This window comes from Dromaius novaehollandiae, chromosome 27 (genome assembly GCF_036370855.1).
Source record: "Dromaius novaehollandiae isolate bDroNov1 chromosome 27, bDroNov1.hap1, whole genome shotgun sequence".
Lineage (NCBI taxonomy): Eukaryota > Metazoa > Chordata > Aves > Casuariiformes > Dromaiidae > Dromaius > Dromaius novaehollandiae.
Window position 1 is genome coordinate 2,350,915 of NC_088124.1, and position 19,140 is coordinate 2,370,054.

The 19,140-nt window shown below is 71.8% G+C and overlaps 3 protein-coding genes across 3 annotated transcripts; 2 read left to right on the forward strand and 1 right to left on the reverse strand.

Annotated features, from left to right (window-relative positions):
- The first annotated feature begins 7 nt into the window (after positions 1–7).
- On the forward strand, positions 8–6,379 carry SYPL2 (synaptophysin like 2). Its single transcript, XM_064497938.1, has 7 exons — positions 8–52; positions 870–961; positions 1,322–1,393; positions 1,981–2,105; positions 3,092–3,293; positions 3,374–3,565; positions 4,894–6,379. Exons 2-7 carry the CDS (start codon positions 911–913, stop codon positions 5,020–5,022), a joined length of 771 nt encoding a protein of 256 aa, XP_064354008.1. The 5' UTR covers positions 8–52; positions 870–910; the 3' UTR covers positions 5,023–6,379.
- A 162-nt stretch (positions 6,380–6,541) lies between these two features.
- Positions 6,542–13,792, forward strand: ATXN7L2 (ataxin 7 like 2). Its single transcript, XM_064497936.1, has 11 exons — positions 6,542–6,752; positions 8,440–8,508; positions 8,644–8,748; positions 8,862–9,051; positions 9,138–9,436; positions 10,511–10,593; positions 10,683–10,924; positions 11,043–11,235; positions 11,406–11,527; positions 11,893–12,733; positions 13,633–13,792. The coding sequence occupies exons 1-11, from the start codon at positions 6,620–6,622 to the stop codon at positions 13,645–13,647; spliced, it is 2,292 nt and encodes a 763-aa protein (XP_064354006.1). The 5' UTR covers positions 6,542–6,619; the 3' UTR covers positions 13,648–13,792.
- Positions 13,793–14,969: 1,177 nt separating this feature from the next.
- Positions 14,970–18,815, reverse strand: AMIGO1 (adhesion molecule with Ig like domain 1). The gene has a single exon (XM_064497937.1). It carries the CDS (start codon positions 17,448–17,450, stop codon positions 16,014–16,016), a length of 1,437 nt encoding a protein of 478 aa, XP_064354007.1. The 5' UTR covers positions 17,451–18,815; the 3' UTR covers positions 14,970–16,013.
- Between the last annotated feature and the right edge of the window lie 325 nt (positions 18,816–19,140).

Consider the following 19,140-nt stretch of genomic DNA (forward strand, 5'->3'; position numbering starts at 1 on the left):
ACGCGGCCACCCAGCCCTGCCGGTGTCGCCCCTCAGTGTCACCCACCTCAAGGTGCGTGTGTGTCCCGGGGAGCCACTGTGTCCCCACGGGGGAGACGGGCAGCCTGGGGACACGGGGGAGGGGACGCAGGCAGGGGACAGGGGTCAGGGTGTGGGGTCAGGGGTCAGGCTGTAGGGTTAGGGGTCAGGGGTCAGGGCATGGGGTCAGGGGTCAGGGTGTGGGGTTGGGGTCAGAGTATGGGGTCAGGGGTCAGGGCGTGGGGTCAGGGTGTGGGGTCAGGGGTCAGGGTGTGGGGTTGGGGTCAAGGTATGGGGTCAGGGGTCAGGGCGTGGGGTCAGGGCGTGGGGTCAGGGGTCAGGCTCGGGTCAGGGGTCAGGGCGTGGGGTCAGAGAGTGGGGTCAGGGGTCAGGCTCTGGGGTCGGGGTCAGGGTGTGGGGTTGGGGTCAGGGTATGGGGTCCAGGGTCAGGCTGTGCGGTAAGGGGTCAGAGTGTGGGGGCAGGGCGCTAGAGTCGGGGTCAGGCTGTGGGGTCAGAGGTCAGAGGTCAGGGTGCGGGGTCAGGGGTCAGGGCGGGCGGACAGACGGACGGCCCGGCGGGCTGAGGCACGGACGGGTGATGGCCGGACGGGTGGGTGTGCGGCCGGACCGACGGACCGAGAAACGGCTGGACGGACGGACGGACGGGCGGGGGGGCGGCAGGGCGGGCAGCCGGGCGGGCTGACGGACAGCCGGGCCGACCAATGGGCGGGCGCGGGGCGGGCGGGGGCGGGGCCGGGGTCCCCGCGGGGGGGGCGGGGCGGGGGCCGGGGCGGCCCTGGCCGCGGCCGCGGGGGCTCCCGGCGGCGGCTCGGACAGCGGCGCGGCCGCAGCGGGCGGCGGAGGAGGCAGCGCCCACGGCCCCGGCCCGGCCATGTCGGAGCCCGGCGCCCCCGCGGCCGGCGACAAGACGCCCCGGCTCCAGGTAGGTCCCGCTGCGCCCCGCCACCTCCGCGCGACCTCCCGGTGCGGTGCCCGGGGCAGCCCCCGGTGCAGCCCCCCGGTGCCCCAGTGCAACCCCCCGGGGCAGCCCCCATGCAACCCCCCCCCGGTGCAACCCCTGGTGCAACCCAGCAATGCAACCCCCCCCCCGGTGCACCACCCCCCCCCCCCAGTGCAACTCGTGGGGCAACCCATGGGGCAGCCCCCCCGGTGCAACCTGCCTGTGCAACCCGTGGGGCAGACCCCCCCCCCCGGTGCAACCCCCCCAGTGCAGCCCCCCCTCCGGTGCAGCCCCCCCCGGGGCAGGGGGGGGCCGGGGGCTCACGGCATCTCTCTCCCGCAGGAGCGCGTCCTGGGCGGGATGCGCTGGGGCCGCCTCCAGGAGCCCCTGGGCTTCATCAAGGTGCTGCAGTGGGTGAGTGTCCCCCCCCCGTGCCCCCCACCCCAGGGCACCGGGAGCCCCTCCTTCCCCAGCACCCCGGGGTGCCGGCACCCCCCCCCCCAGCCTCCGGGCTTGCGCGCTTTCGGGGTCCCCCCGTCCCTTTTCGAAGACCCAAAGCAGCCCCCAGGGACCAGGGGGCCCCCTCGGGTGCCAGCACCCATGGGTGGGGGGGATCCCCCCCCCGAGCACGGAGCCACCCGGACGCCTGGGTCCGGCCACGCGGTGACCTTGAGCAGGTGGCTTTGCCCGGAGGCGACGGTGACGTCGGGGCACCACCACGGGGCTCAGCGGGTGCCGGGGGGGGGCAACGGGTGCCATGGGGGTCCCGGGGCGCCGGCGGGGAGCAGGGTGCGCAGATGCCCCCCCCGTGCCCCGTCCCGTCCCGTCCCGTCCCCCCCCGGCGAGCTGGCGCGCCGCGGCCGACAGCTGCGGGGTGGCAGCTCGCCGCAGCCGTGACTCAGCGCCGGCGGCCGGATCCTGCACCCACCCCGGGTGCCACCCGCCCTCCCGGGGTGCCACCCGCCCGCCGGCGACCCCGACACCCCGTCGCTCTCTCCCAGCTCTTCGCCATCTTCGCCTTCGGCACCTGCGGCTCCTTCAGTGGCGAGACGGGCGCCACGGTGAAGTGCAACGGCGAGAGCAAAGAGATGAGCGTCATTTCGGTGCAGTTCGGGTACCCCTTCAGGTGAGGGGGCGGCGAAACCCCCCCTCGGGGGCACGCGGCACGTTTTGGGTGCCTCCGGGGTCGGGTGCAAGTTGGGTGGCTGCAGGGTCTGGTGCAAGTTGGGTGCCTCTGGGGTCTGGTGCAAGTTGGGTGGATATGGGGGTCTGGTGCATGTTGGGTGCCTCCAGGGTCAGGTGCATTTTGGGTGCCTCCGGGCTTTGGAGCAATTTGGGTGCCTCTGGGGTTCAGTGCAATTTGGGTGCCTCCGGGGTCTGATGCACTTTGGGTGCCCCTGGGGTCTGGAGCAAGTTGGGTGGCTGCAGGGTTTGGTGCCTTTTGGGTGGATATGGGGGTCTGGTGCACTTTGGGTGTCTCCGGGGTCTAGTGCATGTTGGGTGCCTCCGGGCTTTGGAGCACTTTGGGTGGCTGTGGGGTCCGGTGCACTTGGTGCATTTTGGGTGGATATGGGGGTTTGGAGCATTTTGGGTGCCTCTGGGGTCTGGTGGAAGTTGGGTGCCTCTGGGGTCTGGTGCAATTTGGGTGCCTCCAGACTTTGGAGGAATTTGGGTGCCCCCGGGGTCTGGTGCACGTTGGGTGCCTCTGCGGTCTGGTGCATTTTGGGTGCTTCCGGGCTTTGGAGCAAGTTGGGTGCCTCCAGGGTTCGGTGCCAGTTGGGTGGCCGCAGGGTTTGGAGCACGTTGGGTGCCTCCAGGGCTTGATGCAAGTTGGGTCCCTCTGCGCTTTGGTACAATTTGGCTGGATGTGGGATTTGGTGCATTTTGGGTGGCTGCAGGGTTTGGAGCAATTTGGGTGCCTCCGGGCTCTGGTGCACTTTGGGTGGATGTGGGATTTGGTGCATTTTGGGTGGCCGCGGGTTCCCCCCACCTCCCCGCCTTGCCGGGCGGCCGACGTTGGACCGCGGGCAGGACGCGGCGGCGCCGTTCGCCTCCGCGCCGGCAGCCCCGGCGCGTTGGCCCGCCACGGCCGTGCCCCGTCCCTGCGCCCAGGTTGTACCAGGTGCCCTTCGAGATGCCGAGCTGCGAGGAGGCCGCCGAGGGCCACACGCTGCACCTCGTCGGGGACTTCTCGGCGCCCGCCGAGTTCTTCGTGACCCTGGGGGTCTTCTCCTTCCTCTACGCCATGGCGGCCCTGGTGCTCTACCTGCGCTTCCACGTCCTCTACGGCGAGAAGCAGCGGCTGCCGTGCGCGGTAAGGGCCGCGCGCCGCCGGCGGGCCCCGTCCCCCGGCCCGGGCAGGGGGCTCAGCCGGGCGCCTGGGTCCGCCGGCAGGATTTCTGCGCCACGGTGGCCTTCGCCTTCCTGTGGCTGGTGGCGGCGGCGGCGTGGGGCAAGGGGCTCAGCGACGTGAAGGGGGCCACGCGGCCCGCCAGCCTCATCGGCGCCATGAGCGTGTGCCAGGGCGAGGACGTGGTGTGCAACGCGGGCGCCACGCCGGCCATGGGGCTGGCCAACATCTCCGTGGTGAGAGCCGCCCCCCGGCGCCCCCCCGGCGGGGGGCACGGGGAGGGGGGTGCGTGCGTGCGTGTGTGTCCCCGGGGGGGCTGAAGGGGGGGCTGGGGAGCTGCACGGGGGGGCGAACCCATGCATGGACGTGCATGCGTACGTGCATATTCGCGGGTGCATGGATGCACGTGAATGCACAAGCAAGCATGCACGCGCATGCACGCGAGTATGCACATGCATGTGCACACACTATGCATGCGTGTGCGTGCGTGCACATATATGCCCATGCATGCAGACATGCATGCACACAGGCACACACACACGGATGCAGCCATGCACGTGCATGCCTACAGACGTGCCTGCATACTGCATACTCATACGCACGCGCACACACATGCAGACATGCATGTGCATGCACACACGCATGCACACACATAGGAACTTTCATGCACACACATGCAGACATGCTTCTGCATGCACACGCACACAAATGCACGTGCACACGCATGCAGCCATGCACGTGCATGCAAACAGACATGCGCACACATGCATACAGGCATGCACATGCATGTACACACACGTATGTGCAGGTGCACACATGCACACATGCGTGCACATGCACACATGCGTGCATATGCATGCACGCACACATGCAGTCATGCATATACATGCATGCACACATGCAGGCGTGCATGCACACATATGCACTGGCATACGCATGCAGACATGCGCGTGCATGCACACATACACGCGCATGCACGCACACATACATGTATGCACAAGCATAGACATGCATGCACGCGTGCACACATGCATGCACGCATGCCTACGCATACATGCATGCACACGCATACCGACATGCATGCAAATGCCTAAATGCCTGCACACACATGCAGACATGCATGTGCATGCACGCACACACATATACACACATGCAGACATGCACGTGCATGCATGAATACACACGTGCACGCAGACATGCACATGCAAGCATGCACACGCATATAGACACGCAGGCACGCATGGAAACGCATACATGCATGCACATGCACACAGACGTGCACGTGCACTCATGCACACATACATGCGCACACACATATGCACACACATACAGACATGCACACACGCATGCACACGCATGCACACACACGCATACACAGCTGCCCTCGTGCGCACAGCCGCCCCCGCTATTTCTGACCGCAGCCGGGAGAGGGCAGTGGCAGCGCACGCACCCACCCGCTCGCGCTGCATCCGCACTGCCAGCTCCGGCACCGGGCGCCCCGCTGCCTGCCTCGCCCCCCCCGCGCAGAGCCCCCCCCAGCCCCGCTCTTCGCCCTCCCTTGCAGCTCTTCGGCTTCATCAACTTCCTCCTGTGGGCCGGGAACAGCTGGTTCGTCTTCAAGGAGACGACGTGGCACACGCCGGGCGCCCCCCGCGACAGCGCTGTCGAGCAGGGCGCCATCGACAAGCAGTAGCCCCCCCGCCCCCCCCCCCCCGTGCCCCCCGGGGCCGGCCGCGGCGGCGGGGCACGGCTGCTATAGGGGACGCTGGGCACGGGGTGCTGCTCTGCGGCTCTGTACGGGGCGCACGTATAGCCCCGGGTGTCTGCTTCTCTATAGGAGGCACGTCAAACTCCTGGGTGTCCGGCTCTGTGTAGGGGCTATATGTAACCCCTGGGTCACCAGCGCCGTATACGGGTATATCACACCTGAGTGCCAGCTCTATATAAGGGTATATACAACCCCTACCATCCAACTCTATATAGGGATAGCTCTAACCCCTGGGTGCCCAGCTCTGTATGGGGATAGACGTAAGCCCTACGTGCTATACATAGGGAGTATGTATAAGCCCTGGGTATCCAGCACTGTGGATGGGGTATATATATAACTCCTGGGTGCCTGGCGCCATATAGGGGTTATATATAACCCCTGGGAGCGCGGTTCTGTGTAACGGGTAACCCCAGGTGTCCAGCTCTCTATAGGGGCTGTATATAACCCCTGAACACCTGGCGTATAGGGGACTGCGTAGCCTCTGGGCACCCAGCTCTATAGGGGCCATATGTAACTCCGAACATCCAGTATATAGGGGTATGCATAGCCCTTGGGCACCCAGCTCTCCTAGGGGATGTATATAACCCCTGAATGCCTCGTGTATAGGGGCATGCAGAGCCCCTGGGCACCCAGCTCTCTATAGGGGCTGTATATAACCCCTGAATGCCCAGTGTATAGCGGTAGGCACAGCCTCTGGGCACCCAGCTCTCTATAGGGGTCCCTATATAACCCCAAACACCCAGTGTATAGGGGTATGTGTAGCCCCTGGGCACCCAGCTCTCCATAGGGGCTGTATACAGCCCCTGAATGCCCAGAGTATAGGGGTAGGCATAGCTCCTGGGCACCCAGCTCTCTATAGGGGCCCTATATAACCCCAAACACCCAGTGTATAGGGGTATGTGTAGCCCCTGGGCACCCAGCTCTCCATAGGGGCTGTATATAACCCCTGAATGCCCAGTGTATAGGGGTAGGCACAGCCTCTGGGCACCCAGCTCTCTATAGGGGCCCTATATAACCCCAAACACCCGGTATATAGGGGTATGCAGAGCCCCTGGGCACCCGGCTCTCCATAGGGGCCGTACGCACAGCCCCGAGTGCCCCGAGCTGCGGGGGGGGGTGGGTGCTCACGGTCCCGGAGCTATACGGGCCCCGGGGCGCCGGCCCGGTGCAGCCCCCGGTGCTGCCGGGGAGGGGGGGGGTGGGGGGGGCGGCGGGCCCGGGCGCTGCGCGGCGGCCGGGCGCTGAATAAAGGCGGGCGCCGGGGCTCGCCGGCAGGACAGTCGCCTGCGGCCGGTTTCTTCGCGCCGGGGGGGCGGGAGGAGGCCGAGGCCGAGGCCGCGCCGGGCCCAGGCCGCGGGGGGAGGCGAGGCGGGGGGAGGCGAGGCGGCGGGCGGCCTACATCCCCCATGGTGCCGCGCGGCGGGCGGGGGCGCGCGGCGCATGCGCGGGCGGCGGGGGGCGGGGGCGGCGGCGCGGGCCGGGGGGGCGCGCTCCCGCGGCGGCGGCGGCGGCGGCGGCGGCGATGGCGGTGCGTGGGCGCGCGGCGGCGGCGGCGATGGCGGCGGCGGCGGAGCGGCGGCTGCCGAGCCTCGACGACTTCGCGGGGCAGAGCTGGAGCGCCTGGGTGGAGCGGGCCGGGCCGCCGGCCGAGCCGGGTGAGGGGCGGCGGCGGCGGCGGCGGCGGCGGGGGACGGGCGGGGGGGCCGCCGCCAAACGGAGCCGCGCCCGCCGCCCCCCGGTCCTAGCGCCGCCCCGCGGCGGCCGGGCAGCGGGCAGCCGGCGCCGAGTGCCGGGAACTAGGAGCCCCGCGCCGGGCAGCGGGCAGCGGGCAGCCCGGAGCGGGCGGTGGGCACCGGCGCTGCCCCGGCGGGCGCCCCGCTCCGGTTGCCGCCCCGGGAGCTGCGGGGCACCGGGGCCCCCCGGGCGCTGCCGCACCGGCACCGGGCACCACGGCCGGACGGGCAGGGAGGGGGCGCGGGTGCCTCCTGGCACGGCCGGACGGGACTGGGCAACCAGTATGGACGGGACTGGGCAACCAGTACGGCACGGCCAGACGGGACTGGGCAACCAGTATGGACAGGACTGGGCAACCAGTATGGCACGACTGGATGGGACTGGGCAACCAGTACGGCACAGCCGGACGGGACTGGGTAACCAGTATGGCACGACTGGATGGGACTGGGCAACCAGTGTGGCACGGCCAGGTGGGACTGGACAACCCGTATAGGTGGGACTGGGCAACCAGTATGGCGTGGCCGGACAGGGCGCAGGCACCGCTGGCATGGCCATATGGAACAGGGCATCCCGTATGGCACAGCTGGATTGAGCTTGGCATCCAGTATGGCCTGGCCAGATGGGACCGGGTGTCCAGTATGGCACAGCTGGACTGGGCAGCCAGTACGGCACGGTTGGATGGGACTGGGCAGCCAGTACGGCACAGCCGGACTGGGCACGGGCACCACCGACACGGCCAGATGGGACTGGGCATGATGCCGGACAGGACTGGGCACCAGCATGGCATAGCCGGATGGGCCTGGGCACCAGTACGGCACGGCCAGATGGGACTGGGCACCAGTACGGCACGGCCAGATGGGCCTGGGCCCTGCTGGCACAGCCGGCTGGGCCACGGGTGCCCACGCAGCACGGCTGGGTGCAGCCGCCCGGGGCCGGGACCCCCCCGGCTCAGCCAGCCAGGACACGGGGACGGGGACGGGGGCGTCCCCGCGCGGGGGGGCCGCACTGGCAGCCCGGATGCCCAGGTCACTGCCGAGACCCCGGCGCGCGGCGGCAGGGTCCCTCGGGTGCTCTCCCAAAAAGCGCCGGGATTTTCAGCGTTTCGTAGCCAGGGCTGCAAAGCAAATTCCCTTTGGCGCTGTCGGCGAAGGTGGGTTGTTTTTCCCTCTCCTCCTCCCGGATTGAAAACGCGGCGGCGCTGATAGCTGGCGCGGGCGCTGCTCGCTTCGGTCTAATCCAGGCTCCCGGTGGGCTGCAGTGCAGGATCTCCTCGGCGGCGGGTTTGCTCCGGCCCGGTGGCACCGGTCGGCACCGGGTTTCGCTCTCCCCCAGCTCCGGCTTCTCCCTACGCCGTTCGGGGCTTCGTCCCCGGCTTCGGGAGCGCGGAGACATGTCGCGCTGCCGACGGGAGAAGCCGGAGCTGCCGTGGGGCCGGCGCGCGGTTCCTCGAGGCCGGCGCACTTCGTGACACGGATGGGACTTGTCCCGAGAGCGTGCGGGCTTAGCCGTGCCGCACGACGTTTCGGGGCCGACCGAGGGGGCCTGGCTCGGATGGGGACGTCACCCGCGGTGCCTGGCGCTGCTGACGCCACGTTTTGTCCCCGGCAGGGTCGGAGCAGGAGGAGAGCGGTAAAAGCGGCAGCAAGAAGCTGGATGCGATGACGCTGATTAAGGAAGGTGAGCGCCCTCCGCTCCGCGCCGGCTGCTTTGGGGAGAAAACGCGGTGTTTCGGGGCTGCGTTTGCCCGCCGGCGGGTGCCGAGGGACGGCGGGACGCGACGGGGTCTCTCACCGGCCCTTTTTGCCCTCGCAGACATGTCGATCTTCGGCCACTGCCCGGCGCACGACGAGTTTTACCTGGTGGTGTGCAACCACTGCAGCCAGGTGGTGAAGCCCCAAGCCTTCCAGAAGCACTGCGGTGAGCCGGGGGGGCTTCCGGAGCGGGGCCGGGGGGGGGGCTCGGCAGGACAGGGGGGTCCCCGCGGAGCGGGATAACCATGGGCTTCCCCCCTCCCTCCGTTATCCCGGCAGAACGGCGCCACGGCCCGCTGAGCAAGCTGTACGCCCGGGCCGGCTCCGGTCCCCCCAAGTGCCCCGCCGTCAACGGGCAGCCGCCGGCCTGCGGCGTCCCCGGCGCCACCAAGGCCCCGCGGGAGAAGGTCCCGGGCGCCCGCGGCCGAGCCCAGCCGCTGCCCGACAAGGCCCAGAAGGACAATCTCTGGTGAGCAGCCGGCGAGGGACGGTGGCGGCAGCGGCGGCGGCACGGGGGCCACGGGGCGCCTCTCACCTCACCCCTTCTCCCCGCAGCCTCTTTGTGCCCGTGGTGAACCTGGAGAAGATTTCCAGCCTTCCCAAAGCGGACGGGCAAGGGATCAAAGTGCCCCCCAAACCCCCCGCCGGGCCCGGGCAGCCGGCGTGCGGCTCCAAAGAGCCGCCGGCGAAACCCTCACTGGCGGCGGCACCCAAAGAGCCGGCGGCCAAGGCGGGAGGCGACTCGCTGGCACCCGCCGCCGGCCCGGCGAGGAGGCCGGAGAGCGCGCCCGCGCCCGGGGAGCAGGAGCCGGCCGCCTCCAAGCCGCCCCCCAAGTCCCACAAGAAGACGGCGCGTGAGTCCCGTTTCCGTGCTCGCCGCGGGGAAAGGGGGCGGGGGGGGGGGCGGCGGCGCCGCGTAGCCGGGGTGGGGGGGCCCGGCCGGGCTCGGGCCGCCCCGTCGCTCCGCGCTGCGGTTCAGCGCGGCCCGGCTCCCGCCTGCCGCGGTCGGGTAGGTACCTGGGCAGCTCCCACCTCTCCTCCTGCATGCAGAGGAGCCGCGCTCGCCGCCCGGCATCGCCCTGACCGCAGCTCCGTTCACCCAGCAGGTCTAGGGCCTCTGCCCGCGGGGCGGTATAGCCCGGAAGAAGCGCATGCAGCTCAGGAGCTGTGAGCCCTGCACCATGAGACGCAGCGTGAGCCAGGGCTGAAACCCAGAAATGGGAATCGGACAGACGCTGCGGTGTTTGCGGGCACTCTCAGGCTACAGTGAGCGATGCCATAGCAGAACTTAGGCAGAGGCTGGGACCGGGGGGGGCTCGCCCGGCTGGAGCGGTTGCCCGGGGAGGGGGCGAAGGGGGCCAGGAGCTTGCAGCCCCCCCCCAGGAGGAGGGACAGGCGCAGCGGGGTCACCGCAGGACCTTGAATTCGGCACCGAGCGTACGGCTATCCGGGACGTTTCCCCTCGCCCCGCGCGGGGGAAGCGCGGCTCTCTCGCCCGGAGCGGGCTCCGCTTTCGCGTCCGCCTCCCGCCCTGGCCGGGGTGGGTTGGGGCTGGTTAAACGCCGTCGTCCCGCCGGCCCGCTCCCGCCGAGGGGACGTCGGTGGCCTCGCTGGGCGGCCCCCGGCCCGCGGTGGCCTCGGTGAGGCGGTGCCTCCTGCAGCCGAAGCGAGCTCTGCCCCATGGCTCGCCGGGGACGCCTGGGCCCGCCGGCGCGCGGCCGCCCCACGGCGACAGCGTCCCCTCGACGCCGCGGCGAGAGCCCGTCTCGGCCCGAGGGGCGCACCGGCGGCGTGGAAACGTGCGCCGGGGCTGGACGGAGGTGGCGGAGAGCCCGGGCGCCCCGACAGGCCCTCTGCTCCCGCCCGGCTTTGCACCGCGGGGGCCCGGGCGCCCCGTGCAGCTCGGCTTTCTTTGCTCTGCCCCGCAGGCAAGGAGTGCGACTTGAACAGGCAGTGCGGCGTGCTCAACCCCGAAACCAAGAAGATCTGCACCCGCTTGCTGACCTGCAAGGTAGCGCGGGGCGGAGGGGGGCGCGGGGGGGCCGGCCGCTGCCGGGGGGGTCGGGGATCTGACCCCTCGGCCGCTGCGCCCCGCCGCAGATCCACTCGGTGCACCAGCGCCGCGAGGTGCGAGGCCGCGCCAAGGACTTCGACGTCTTGGTGGCCGAGCTGAAAGCCAGCTCGCGCAGGGGCGAGTGCCCCAAGGAGAAGAGCCCGCCGCGCAAGGAGCCCCCGCCCGAGCGCCTCTGCCAGGACGCCGCCTCGCCGCCGCAGCCCCCCGCCGGCCTGCCCGGCGCCCCCCCCTGCCGCGCCAAGCCGCCCCCCACCCACCCGCCGCCCAGGTGAGCACCCGTGGGGCACCGAGGTGGGAGATGCCGCGGGGCGCGTGGGACCTTGCCCTGGCGGGATGCCCCCCCGCCCCCGGCGCGGCTCTCACCCGTCGGCCCCCGTTGCGCCTAGGTCCCGGCTTTCCTCCGCGAGCGACGCCGAGGAGCCGCCGGCGGCGGCCTCGGGCGAGGGAGACGCCGGCCTCTACCCCTTCGCCCTGCCCAAGGGCGGCAGCCGGGGCTCGAGCGACGAGAGCGAGGAGGAGGCCGAGGACGCTCGCCGCCCCGACTGCCAGTACGCCTCGCGCCCGCCGCGGCCGCAAGCGGTGAGTGCGGGGCCGCGGCGCGGGCGCCCGCCGCCAGCCCCTCCCGGTCCCGCGGCCGTAGGACCAGCATCGCTCCCCCCCTTCCCCATCACCCGCCTGGGCTCGGCACGGCCGCCCTGACCGGACCCCCCCGTCCCTCTCCGTCCCCCCCCCGCCCCGCCTCCGTGCAGTTCTGCACCTTCGGGAGCCGCTTGCTCAGCCCGGGCTGCTACGTCTTCAACCGGCGGCTCGACCGCTTCTGCTCGGCGCTGGGCTCCATGCTGGAGAGGCACCTCAGCTCGCACATGTGGAAGTAAGTCGGCTGCCGGCGCGGCCCCCCCGGGCGCCCGGCTCGGGGCGGGGGGCGGCGGGTGCTCGGCGAGGGCTGGGGAACCTTGGGGTTCGCCGTCCCGGGGACGAGCGCTGAACACCAGCATCCCACGGGCAAAATGCGCCCGAATCTCCCAGGGAGCGACGTGAATCCGCCGTGGGGAGCTCCACCAGCTTGGAGGAGCCCCCCAAAACCCCAAGCACCGGCGGGGAGGGCTGTTTTGGGGGGGTCCCCGCGGCCTCGCTGCGTTTAGAGAGCAGCTTCGGCTTTGGGGCTTTGCAATAACGCGCGGTGGGGAGGGAGCGGGGATTTGGGGGGGTCCCGGCTCACCCCGCGCCGTCCCGCAGGAAGATCCCGCCGGCCGCCGACCCGCAGCTCCCCGCCGCCCCGGCGCCCGCCGGCCCGAGCTGCGGCCCCGGCGCCCCGGCGCCCGCCGGCCCCGCGCGCCCCTCGGCACCCTGCCTGGCGGCGGCGGGTGCCCGCGACGCCCGGCCTCCCGCCAGCCTGGCCTACGCGGGGGGGTCACCGCCCGCGGCGGCCGCCTGCAGCCAGCCCGAGTGCCCCGGCGGCGGCAGCCAGTCCATCACGTCGCCGCTGCCCGCCAACATCCCCTCGCCCTCCTTCAGCAAGTTGCCTTCCACCAAGGCCAGCAAATCCTCCAAAGCCAAGGAGCCCGACGCCGTCGCCCGCAAGCGCAAGCAGCCCCCGGGGGCCGCCGCCGGCCCCCCCTACAAACGGACCTGCCTGGCGGACACGGCCAAGGGCAAAGCCCCCGGCTGCCAGGTCTCCCACCCGCCCGGCAAGACGAAACCCTCGCCGGGCTGCCCGTCGTCGTCGTCGTCGTCCTCCCTCAACGGTTCGGTGGCTCCGGGCTCCCGGGTGAAACGGGCCGGCTTGCTGGACTGCAGGGCCGCTGGCCACCCTCCTCCTCCTCTTCCTCCGCCGCCGGCGCCGCCGGTGAAGGCCTCGCAGCTGGAAAACCGCGCCTCGCCGCTCCACGGGCCCAAGGCGCTGGCGGCGAGCTGCCTCGCCGAGGCCAAGAAGCGCAAGAACGCCGCCACGTACTGCCGGCCCGGCAAGCCCAAGCCCCCCGCCCCCCCGCCGGCCCCCGCCGACTCGGGCTGCTCCGCGCGCAGGAAGAAGCCGGGGGTCCCGCCGGGCTTCGAGGAGAAGCGCAGCGCCCTGAAGGTGAGGGGGGACGCGGGGGACGCCGCTGCGCTCGGGCCGGGGCGCCCCGGGGTGGCACCGTGGGAATCTGGGTGGCTGAATTCCCACGGGACGCCCTGGGGTGGCACTATGGGAATCTGGGTGGCCGAATTCCCACGGGACGCCCTGGGGTGGCACTATGGGAATCTGGGCGGCCGAATTCCCACGGGACACCCTGGGGTGGCACTATGGGAATCTGGGTGGCTGAATTCCCACGGGACCCCCTGGGGTGGCACTATGGGAATCTGGGTGGCCGAATTCCCACGGGACGCCCTGGGGTGGCATCGTGGGAATCTGGGTGGCCGAATTCCCACGGGACCCCCTGGGGTGGCACTGTGGGAATCTGGGTGGCTGAATTCCCACGGGACACCCTGGGGTGGCAGTATGGGAATCTGGGTGGCTGAATTCCCACGGGATGCCCTGGGGTGGCACCGTGGGAATCTGGGTGGCCGAATTCCCACGGGACGCCCTGGGGTGGCACCGTGGGAATCTGGGTGGCCGAATTCCCACGGGACACCCTGGGGTGGCACTATGGGAATCTGGGTGGCTGAATTCCCACGGGACGCCCTGGGGTGGCACTATGGGAATCTGGGTGGCCGAATTCCCACGGGACACCCCGGGGTGGCACTATGGGAATCTGGGTGGCCGAATTCCCACGGGACCCCCTGGGGTGGCACCATGGGAATCTGGGTGGCCGAATTCCCACGGGACCCCCTGGGGTGGCACCGTGGGAATCTGGGCGGCCGAATTCCCGTGGGGGGACGGTGGTGGCATTGCCCCGGCGTTGGTTGGGGGGGGTTCCCTGGTTGGGGGGGGGACACGGTGGGGACAAAGCTGGTGGCCCCCCACGCCTCACCCTCCGCTCTCTTCTCTCCTTGCAGTCGAAAGCACATTAACGGAGGAGCCCGCCGCCGGCCCGCGCCCGCGACCCCCCCGGCGCCCTCGGAGCCGCCGCTTTCCTTTTTATAACTTTCTATCATTTTTTCTAAAGCGAGCGCAAAAAGCCGCCAGACAAACCCGACACCACGCAAAGGCCGACACGAGGAAAAAAGGAAAAAACTCCGTAAAAATACCTCAAGACTCTTATTTTTCCTGTTCTGTTGCTGCTACACGAGCCCCCCCCCCGGGAGAGGAGCCGCAGCCGGCGCGGGAGCCCGGCCCGGGAGCCGGCAGCACCCCGCGAGCGCGGGCCGGGGGCGGAGGACTGGCCGCAGGAGGCAGCCGCGGGGCCGGGCTGGGATATTTATAAGAATTACTATTGCTGTTTTTTGTTTCTTTTTTAAGAAAAAAGAAAGAAAAGAAAAAAACCCACCCCAGGAGTGAGAAGGGGGGGCCGAGGGGGCGGTGCGGGGTGGCACCGGGCTCCGGTGGGACAAGGAGGGATGTCCCCTGGCCCCGGGCGGTGGCAGGATGGCAGTCTCGTCCCCTTGCTCCCTGCAGCGTTTGGGGACCGTGCCGTGACGCTGAGGATGGTCCCAGTGTCCCCAAGAGTTTCCCCAGGGCCTGGGGATGTCCCCACCGCCCCAGGTGCCCTGCAGGGACAGCAGGGGACAGGGGTGTCCCTGGAGCCCTGTAGGGAGGGGACGGGGGATGGCTCCCCTGTCCCTGGCACAGGGAAGAGGACGCAGGTGTGGGTGTCCCCAAGAAGGCCACCAGGTCCCCAGGAGCCCCGCGGGGGAGGGGGATGGGGGTGGCCCCAGGAGCCCCGCGGGGGGGGGGGGGGGAATGGGGGTGTCCCCAGGAGCCCCGCAGGGATGGGGGGGCCCTGGCTGCCTGCTGGTGCAGGGGATGGGGCAGGGACAGGGGTGTCCCCAGGAGCCCCGGGGGGACAGGGGTGGCCCCAGGTCCCCGGGAGCCCTGCGGTGACAGGGAGGGGAGGAGGGTGCCCCGGCTCCCCGCGGGGACAGGGCAAGGGACCGGGTGGCCTCCCCCCCCCAATCCTGGGGGCAGCCAAGCCCCGCCCACCTCCCTGGCCACGCCCCTACCCGCCCCCAGCCGCTGAAGCCCCGCCCCCAGCCGCTGAAGCCCCGCCCACCGCTCAGTTGGCCCCGCCCCGGAGGAGGGAGGCTATGGGGGGGGGGCAGTGGGGTGGGAGATGGGTGCTGGGGACCATGGGGGGGGTCAGTGGGTGCTGGGGGGAGGATGGGGATTGGGGAGAGGGGCTGGGGGGGGTCGGGGGTGGGTGAGGCCCCCAAATCCAGCACCGAGGCTGCACACGTCAGACCTTAAACTGTGTTTATTTGCACCGAGGACGCGGGAGCGGAGAGGCGACACGGGGGGACGGGGACAGCGGGGGCACGGGGACAGCGGGACAGCGCCCAGCTCCCACACCGAGCCCTGCCGCCCCCCCCGGGGCAGGGGACAGGATGGGGCTCACGGCTTGCGCGGGAGGCGACGGGGCCGCGTGCTTCTCCGGGAGGATTCGTGCTCGGGGATGAACGTGCCGGGGAAAACACGGGCAGAGCCGCCAGCTGGGTCTGTCCCTCCGCACCGCCGCCGTGTCCCCCCTCCCGGTGCCCGGCAGCTTTCCCGCAGTCCGGCCCGTCCTCCTTCCCCACGGTCCCAGCAGCTTCCCCACGGTCCCGGTGGCTTTCCCGCGGTCCGACCCATCCTCCTTTCCCGCAGTCCGGCTCATCCTCCTTCCCCGTGGTCCCCGCGACTTTCCCGGAGTCCGGCCCATCGTCCTTTCCTGCAATCCCGGTGGCTTTCCCGCAGTCCGGCCCATCGTCCTTCCCTGTGGTCCCAGCGGCTTTCCCGCAGTCCGGTCCGTCCTCCTTCCCCACGGTCCCAGCAGCTTCCCTGTGGTCCCGGTGGCTTTCCCGTGGTCCGGCTCATCCTCCTTCCCCGTGGTCCCTGCAGCTTTCCCGGAGCCCAGCTCATCCTCCTTCCCCGTGGGCCCCGCGGCTTTCCTGGAGTCCGGCCCATCGTTCTTTCCCGCAATCCCGGTGGCTTTCCCGTGGTCCGGCCCATCGTCCTTCCCCATGGTCCCAGCAGCTTTCCCGCAGTCTGGCTCATCCTCCTTTCCCGTCATCCTGGACAGCTTTCCCAGAGTCCAGCCCATCCTTCCCCATGGTGCCGGTGGCTGTCCCAGAGTCCGGCTCATCCTCCTTCCCCGCCGCCCCGGGCGCGGATGCCCTCCGCCGAGCCGCTCCGGGAACGCCGGGACGCAGCCGCCCGCCCCCGCCAACACGCACCCATGGGCACCGCCAGCTCCGGCCGGGAACGCTCCGCCGGCACGCGCCGCTCGGGAACGCCCCGCCGCCTACACCACGATGGGGGTGTCGGAAAACACCGAGCTCACCGACTCGGGATCGGACACCTTCCTGCGGCCCGGGGGTCCCCGGCGGGCGGGCGGCGGCGGGTCCCCGGCGGCTGCGGAGGCGGCGTCGCGGCGGCGGGCGGCGCGGGGCGGCCCGGCCTCGGGGGTGGCGCTGAGCACGGAGGAGGCGGCGCTGGCGTCGCGCGGGGCGGCGGCGGCGGCGGCGGTGGCCTTGGCGCGGCAGCGGCAGCAGCGGCAGGGCGTCAGGTACAGGTAGATGAGCACCAGCACCACGCTGAGCACGCAGCCCACCAGCGTGGTGTAGGCGGTGTTGAGGGTGTCGGGGCCGCCGCGCGCCGTGAAGTTGTGCACCAGCAGCTCCACGTAGAGCGTCTCGTTGAGCACCGAGCAGGCGTAGGTGCCGCCGTCCTCGGGCCGCAGCGCCCGCAGCCGCAGGCTGCCGTCGGCCAGCAGCGCCGCGCTGCCGTTGCCCGTCCCCGGCGGCAGCCGCTCGCCGGCCGGCGTCACCCACTCGCGGGCGCCGGCGGCTCGCAGGCGGCTGTCGCAGCCCAGCGTGACGCTGTCGCCCAGGTGGGCCTCCAGCACGGCCTCCCGGGCCTCGCTGCAGTTGAGCAGCTCCGCGCCGCCCAGCGCCAGGATGCCCACGGGCCGCTTGGCCGGCGGCAGCAGGCAGCGCAGCTCCTCCTGGAAGCGCAGCACGGCGGCCAGGCGCCGCCGGCGCCCGCGGGCGAACAGCTCGAAGAGGGCGCAGTCGCAGGCCAGCGGGTTGCCGTGCAGGTAGAGGCCGTCGCGCAGCCAGGCCGGCAGCGCCTGCAGCTCGCCCGCGGGCAGGCTCTGCAGGCGGTTGGCGGAGAGGTCGAGCAGCGCCAGGCGGGGCGGCCGGCTGCCCTCGCGCAGCAGCTCCAGCGGGAAGCGGGCGATGTGGTTGCGGCCCAGGTAGAGCTTGCGCAGGCGCGCCAGGCTCTCGAAGGCCGTGCGGTCCACGGCGGCGATCTCGTTGTTGTAGAGCAGCAGCACCTCCAGCTCGGCCAGGTCGCTGAAGAGGTTCTCCTCGAGGGCGCGCAGGCGGTTGGAGGAGAGGTCCAGGTGACGCAGGTGGGGCACGTGGGCGAAGGCCTCGCTGGAGACGAAGGTGAGGCCGTTGTGGCTGAGCAGCAGCGAGTGCAGGTGGGCCAGGCGCCCCGGCGCCCAGTCGGCCCGCAGACGGCTCACGTTGTTGTGGCTCAGGTCGAGGACGGCGGTGAAGCGGGGCAGCGGCGCCGGCACGCCGCTCAGCACCGCCTGCGAGCAGCTCAGGATGTCGGAGGCGCAGACGCAGCGCGGCGGGCACCCCGCCGCCCCCCGGCTCCCCGGGGCCACCAGGGCCACCAGCAGCAGCAGGGACGCCGCCGGCACCGGCAGCCCCCGGGACCCCGCCATGGTCCGGCCGCCGGCCTCACGCGGGGGGTGACCGGGGCGGCGCCGGCATGGTGGTGCCCCCGCGCTGGCGGGGCGATGCGGCACCCCCGGGGGGGTCACGGCGTGGTGGCACTTGCCCGGTGGCACGGCACAGTGCGGCCCTGCTCCCACGGTGTCACAACATGCCACGGTCCAGTTCCCACGGTGTCACAGCACGACGCAGTTTGGTTCCCACAGTGTCACGGCACGACGCGGTCGAGTTCCCGCGGTGTCACGGCACGACGCGGTCCAGTTCCCGCGGCGTCACGGTGGCGCAGCCAGGCTCCTGCAGTGTCACGGTGCGGTGTGGTCCCGTTCCAGCAGCATCACGGTGGCACAGCCAGGCTCCTGAGGTGTCACAGCGCGATGTGATCCTGTTCCCACGGTGTCACAGCACGGCGCGGTCCGGTTCCCGCGGCGTCACGGTGGCGCAGCCAGGCTCCTGCAGTGTCACGGCACAGCGGGATCCAGTTCCCGCGGTGTCACGGTGCAGCACGGCCCGGTTCCCGCGATGTCATAGCACGACGCGGTCCGGTTCCCGCGGCATCACGGCGTGGTCCGGTTCAGTTCCCGCGATGTCACGGCACGGTGTGGTCCGGTTCCCGCAGCGCCACAGTGCAGCACAGCCCGGTTCCCGCGGCGTCACGGCGTGGTCCGGTTCGGTTCCCGCGGTGTCACGGCACAGCGCGGTCCGGTTCCCGTTCCCGCGGCGTCCCAGCCAGGCTCCTGCGGTGTCACGGTGCGGCGCGGCCCCGCTCCCACGGTGCCGCAGCGGCGCCGCCAGGCTCCTGCGCTGTCACGGCTGCCGCCGGGGCGGCCCCATCCTGCCGCTGTCACGGCCGGCACCGGGCCGGGCCTGCCGGGCCGCTCCCGCGGCTCCCGGCTCTGCCGCAGCCGCGCCGCTCCGGGCCCGTCTCCGCACCGGGGCCGGCGGCCAGGCCCCCCCGCTCGTCCGCCGGGCAGCGCGGCCCAGCCCCCGCCGCTGCGGGGGCGGCGGCTCCGGCGCACCGGGCTCCCGCCGCCCCCCTCCGCCGGTTCCCCCCCACCGCGGCGCTGCTGCAAGATGGAAGCGGGGCCGGTGCCGGCAGCGGCGCGGGCGGAGGAAGGATGCTCGCCCTCCCCCCGGCTCCGCTTCCCGGTGGCGTTACGGGGGCCTGTTACCGGCGGAGCGGCCAGGGACGGTGCCGGTGCGGCGGGGGGAGGCGGTGCAGGCGCCGAGGCGAGGCGAAGCGTCCCCGCCGCTCCGGTGCGGCTCCGGTGCGGCCCCGGCGCGATGCAGCGCGCGCCCGCGGCCCCGGGGCAGCGGGCTCGGGGCGGCCCCGGCGCGCCGCGGCCCCCGCGCACGGCGGCCTCTCATTGGCTGCGGCCGCGCCGGCCTCGACCAATGGGGGCCGCGTCCGCTTAACCCCTCGTGGGCCGCGCGCCGCCGCCGCCCCCCCCGGCTGCATCCCCCCCCCCCGGCTGCATCCCCCCCCCCCGGCTGCATCCCCCCCCCCGCCGGCTGCATCCCCCCCCCCCCCGGCTGCATCCTCGCCGGCTGCATCCCCCCCCCCCGCGATACAACCAACCCCCCGAGATGCAACCCCCCCCCCCGGTGCAACTGCCCCCCCCCCGGTGCATCCCCCCTGGCTGCATCCATCCCCCTCCCTGCATCTGTCCACCCCCCCCATCC

Excerpts from the sequence above, each read along its gene's own strand:
- SYPL2 (XM_064497938.1), top strand. The coding sequence starts at position 911 with ATGTCGGAGCCCGGCGCCCCCGCGGCCGGCGACAAGACGCCCCGGCTC. Across the intron at positions 962-1,321 it reads ACAAGACGCCCCGGCTCCAG|GAGCGCGTCCTGGGCGGGAT; the intron begins GTAGGTCCCGCT and ends TCTCTCCCGCAG. Across the intron at positions 3,294-3,373 it reads AGCAGCGGCTGCCGTGCGCG|GATTTCTGCGCCACGGTGGC; the intron begins GTAAGGGCCGCG and ends GTCCGCCGGCAG.
- ATXN7L2 (XM_064497936.1), top strand. The coding sequence starts at position 6,620 with ATGGCGGTGCGTGGGCGCGCGGCGGCGGCGGCGATGGCGGCGGCGGCG. Across the intron at positions 6,753-8,439 it reads CGGGCCGCCGGCCGAGCCGG|GGTCGGAGCAGGAGGAGAGC; the intron begins GTGAGGGGCGGC and ends TGTCCCCGGCAG. Across the intron at positions 11,528-11,892 it reads CTCAGCTCGCACATGTGGAA|GAAGATCCCGCCGGCCGCCG; the intron begins GTAAGTCGGCTG and ends GCCGTCCCGCAG.
- AMIGO1 (XM_064497937.1), bottom strand. The coding sequence starts at position 17,450 with ATGGCGGGGTCCCGGGGGCTGCCGGTGCCGGCGGCGTCCCTGCTGCTG.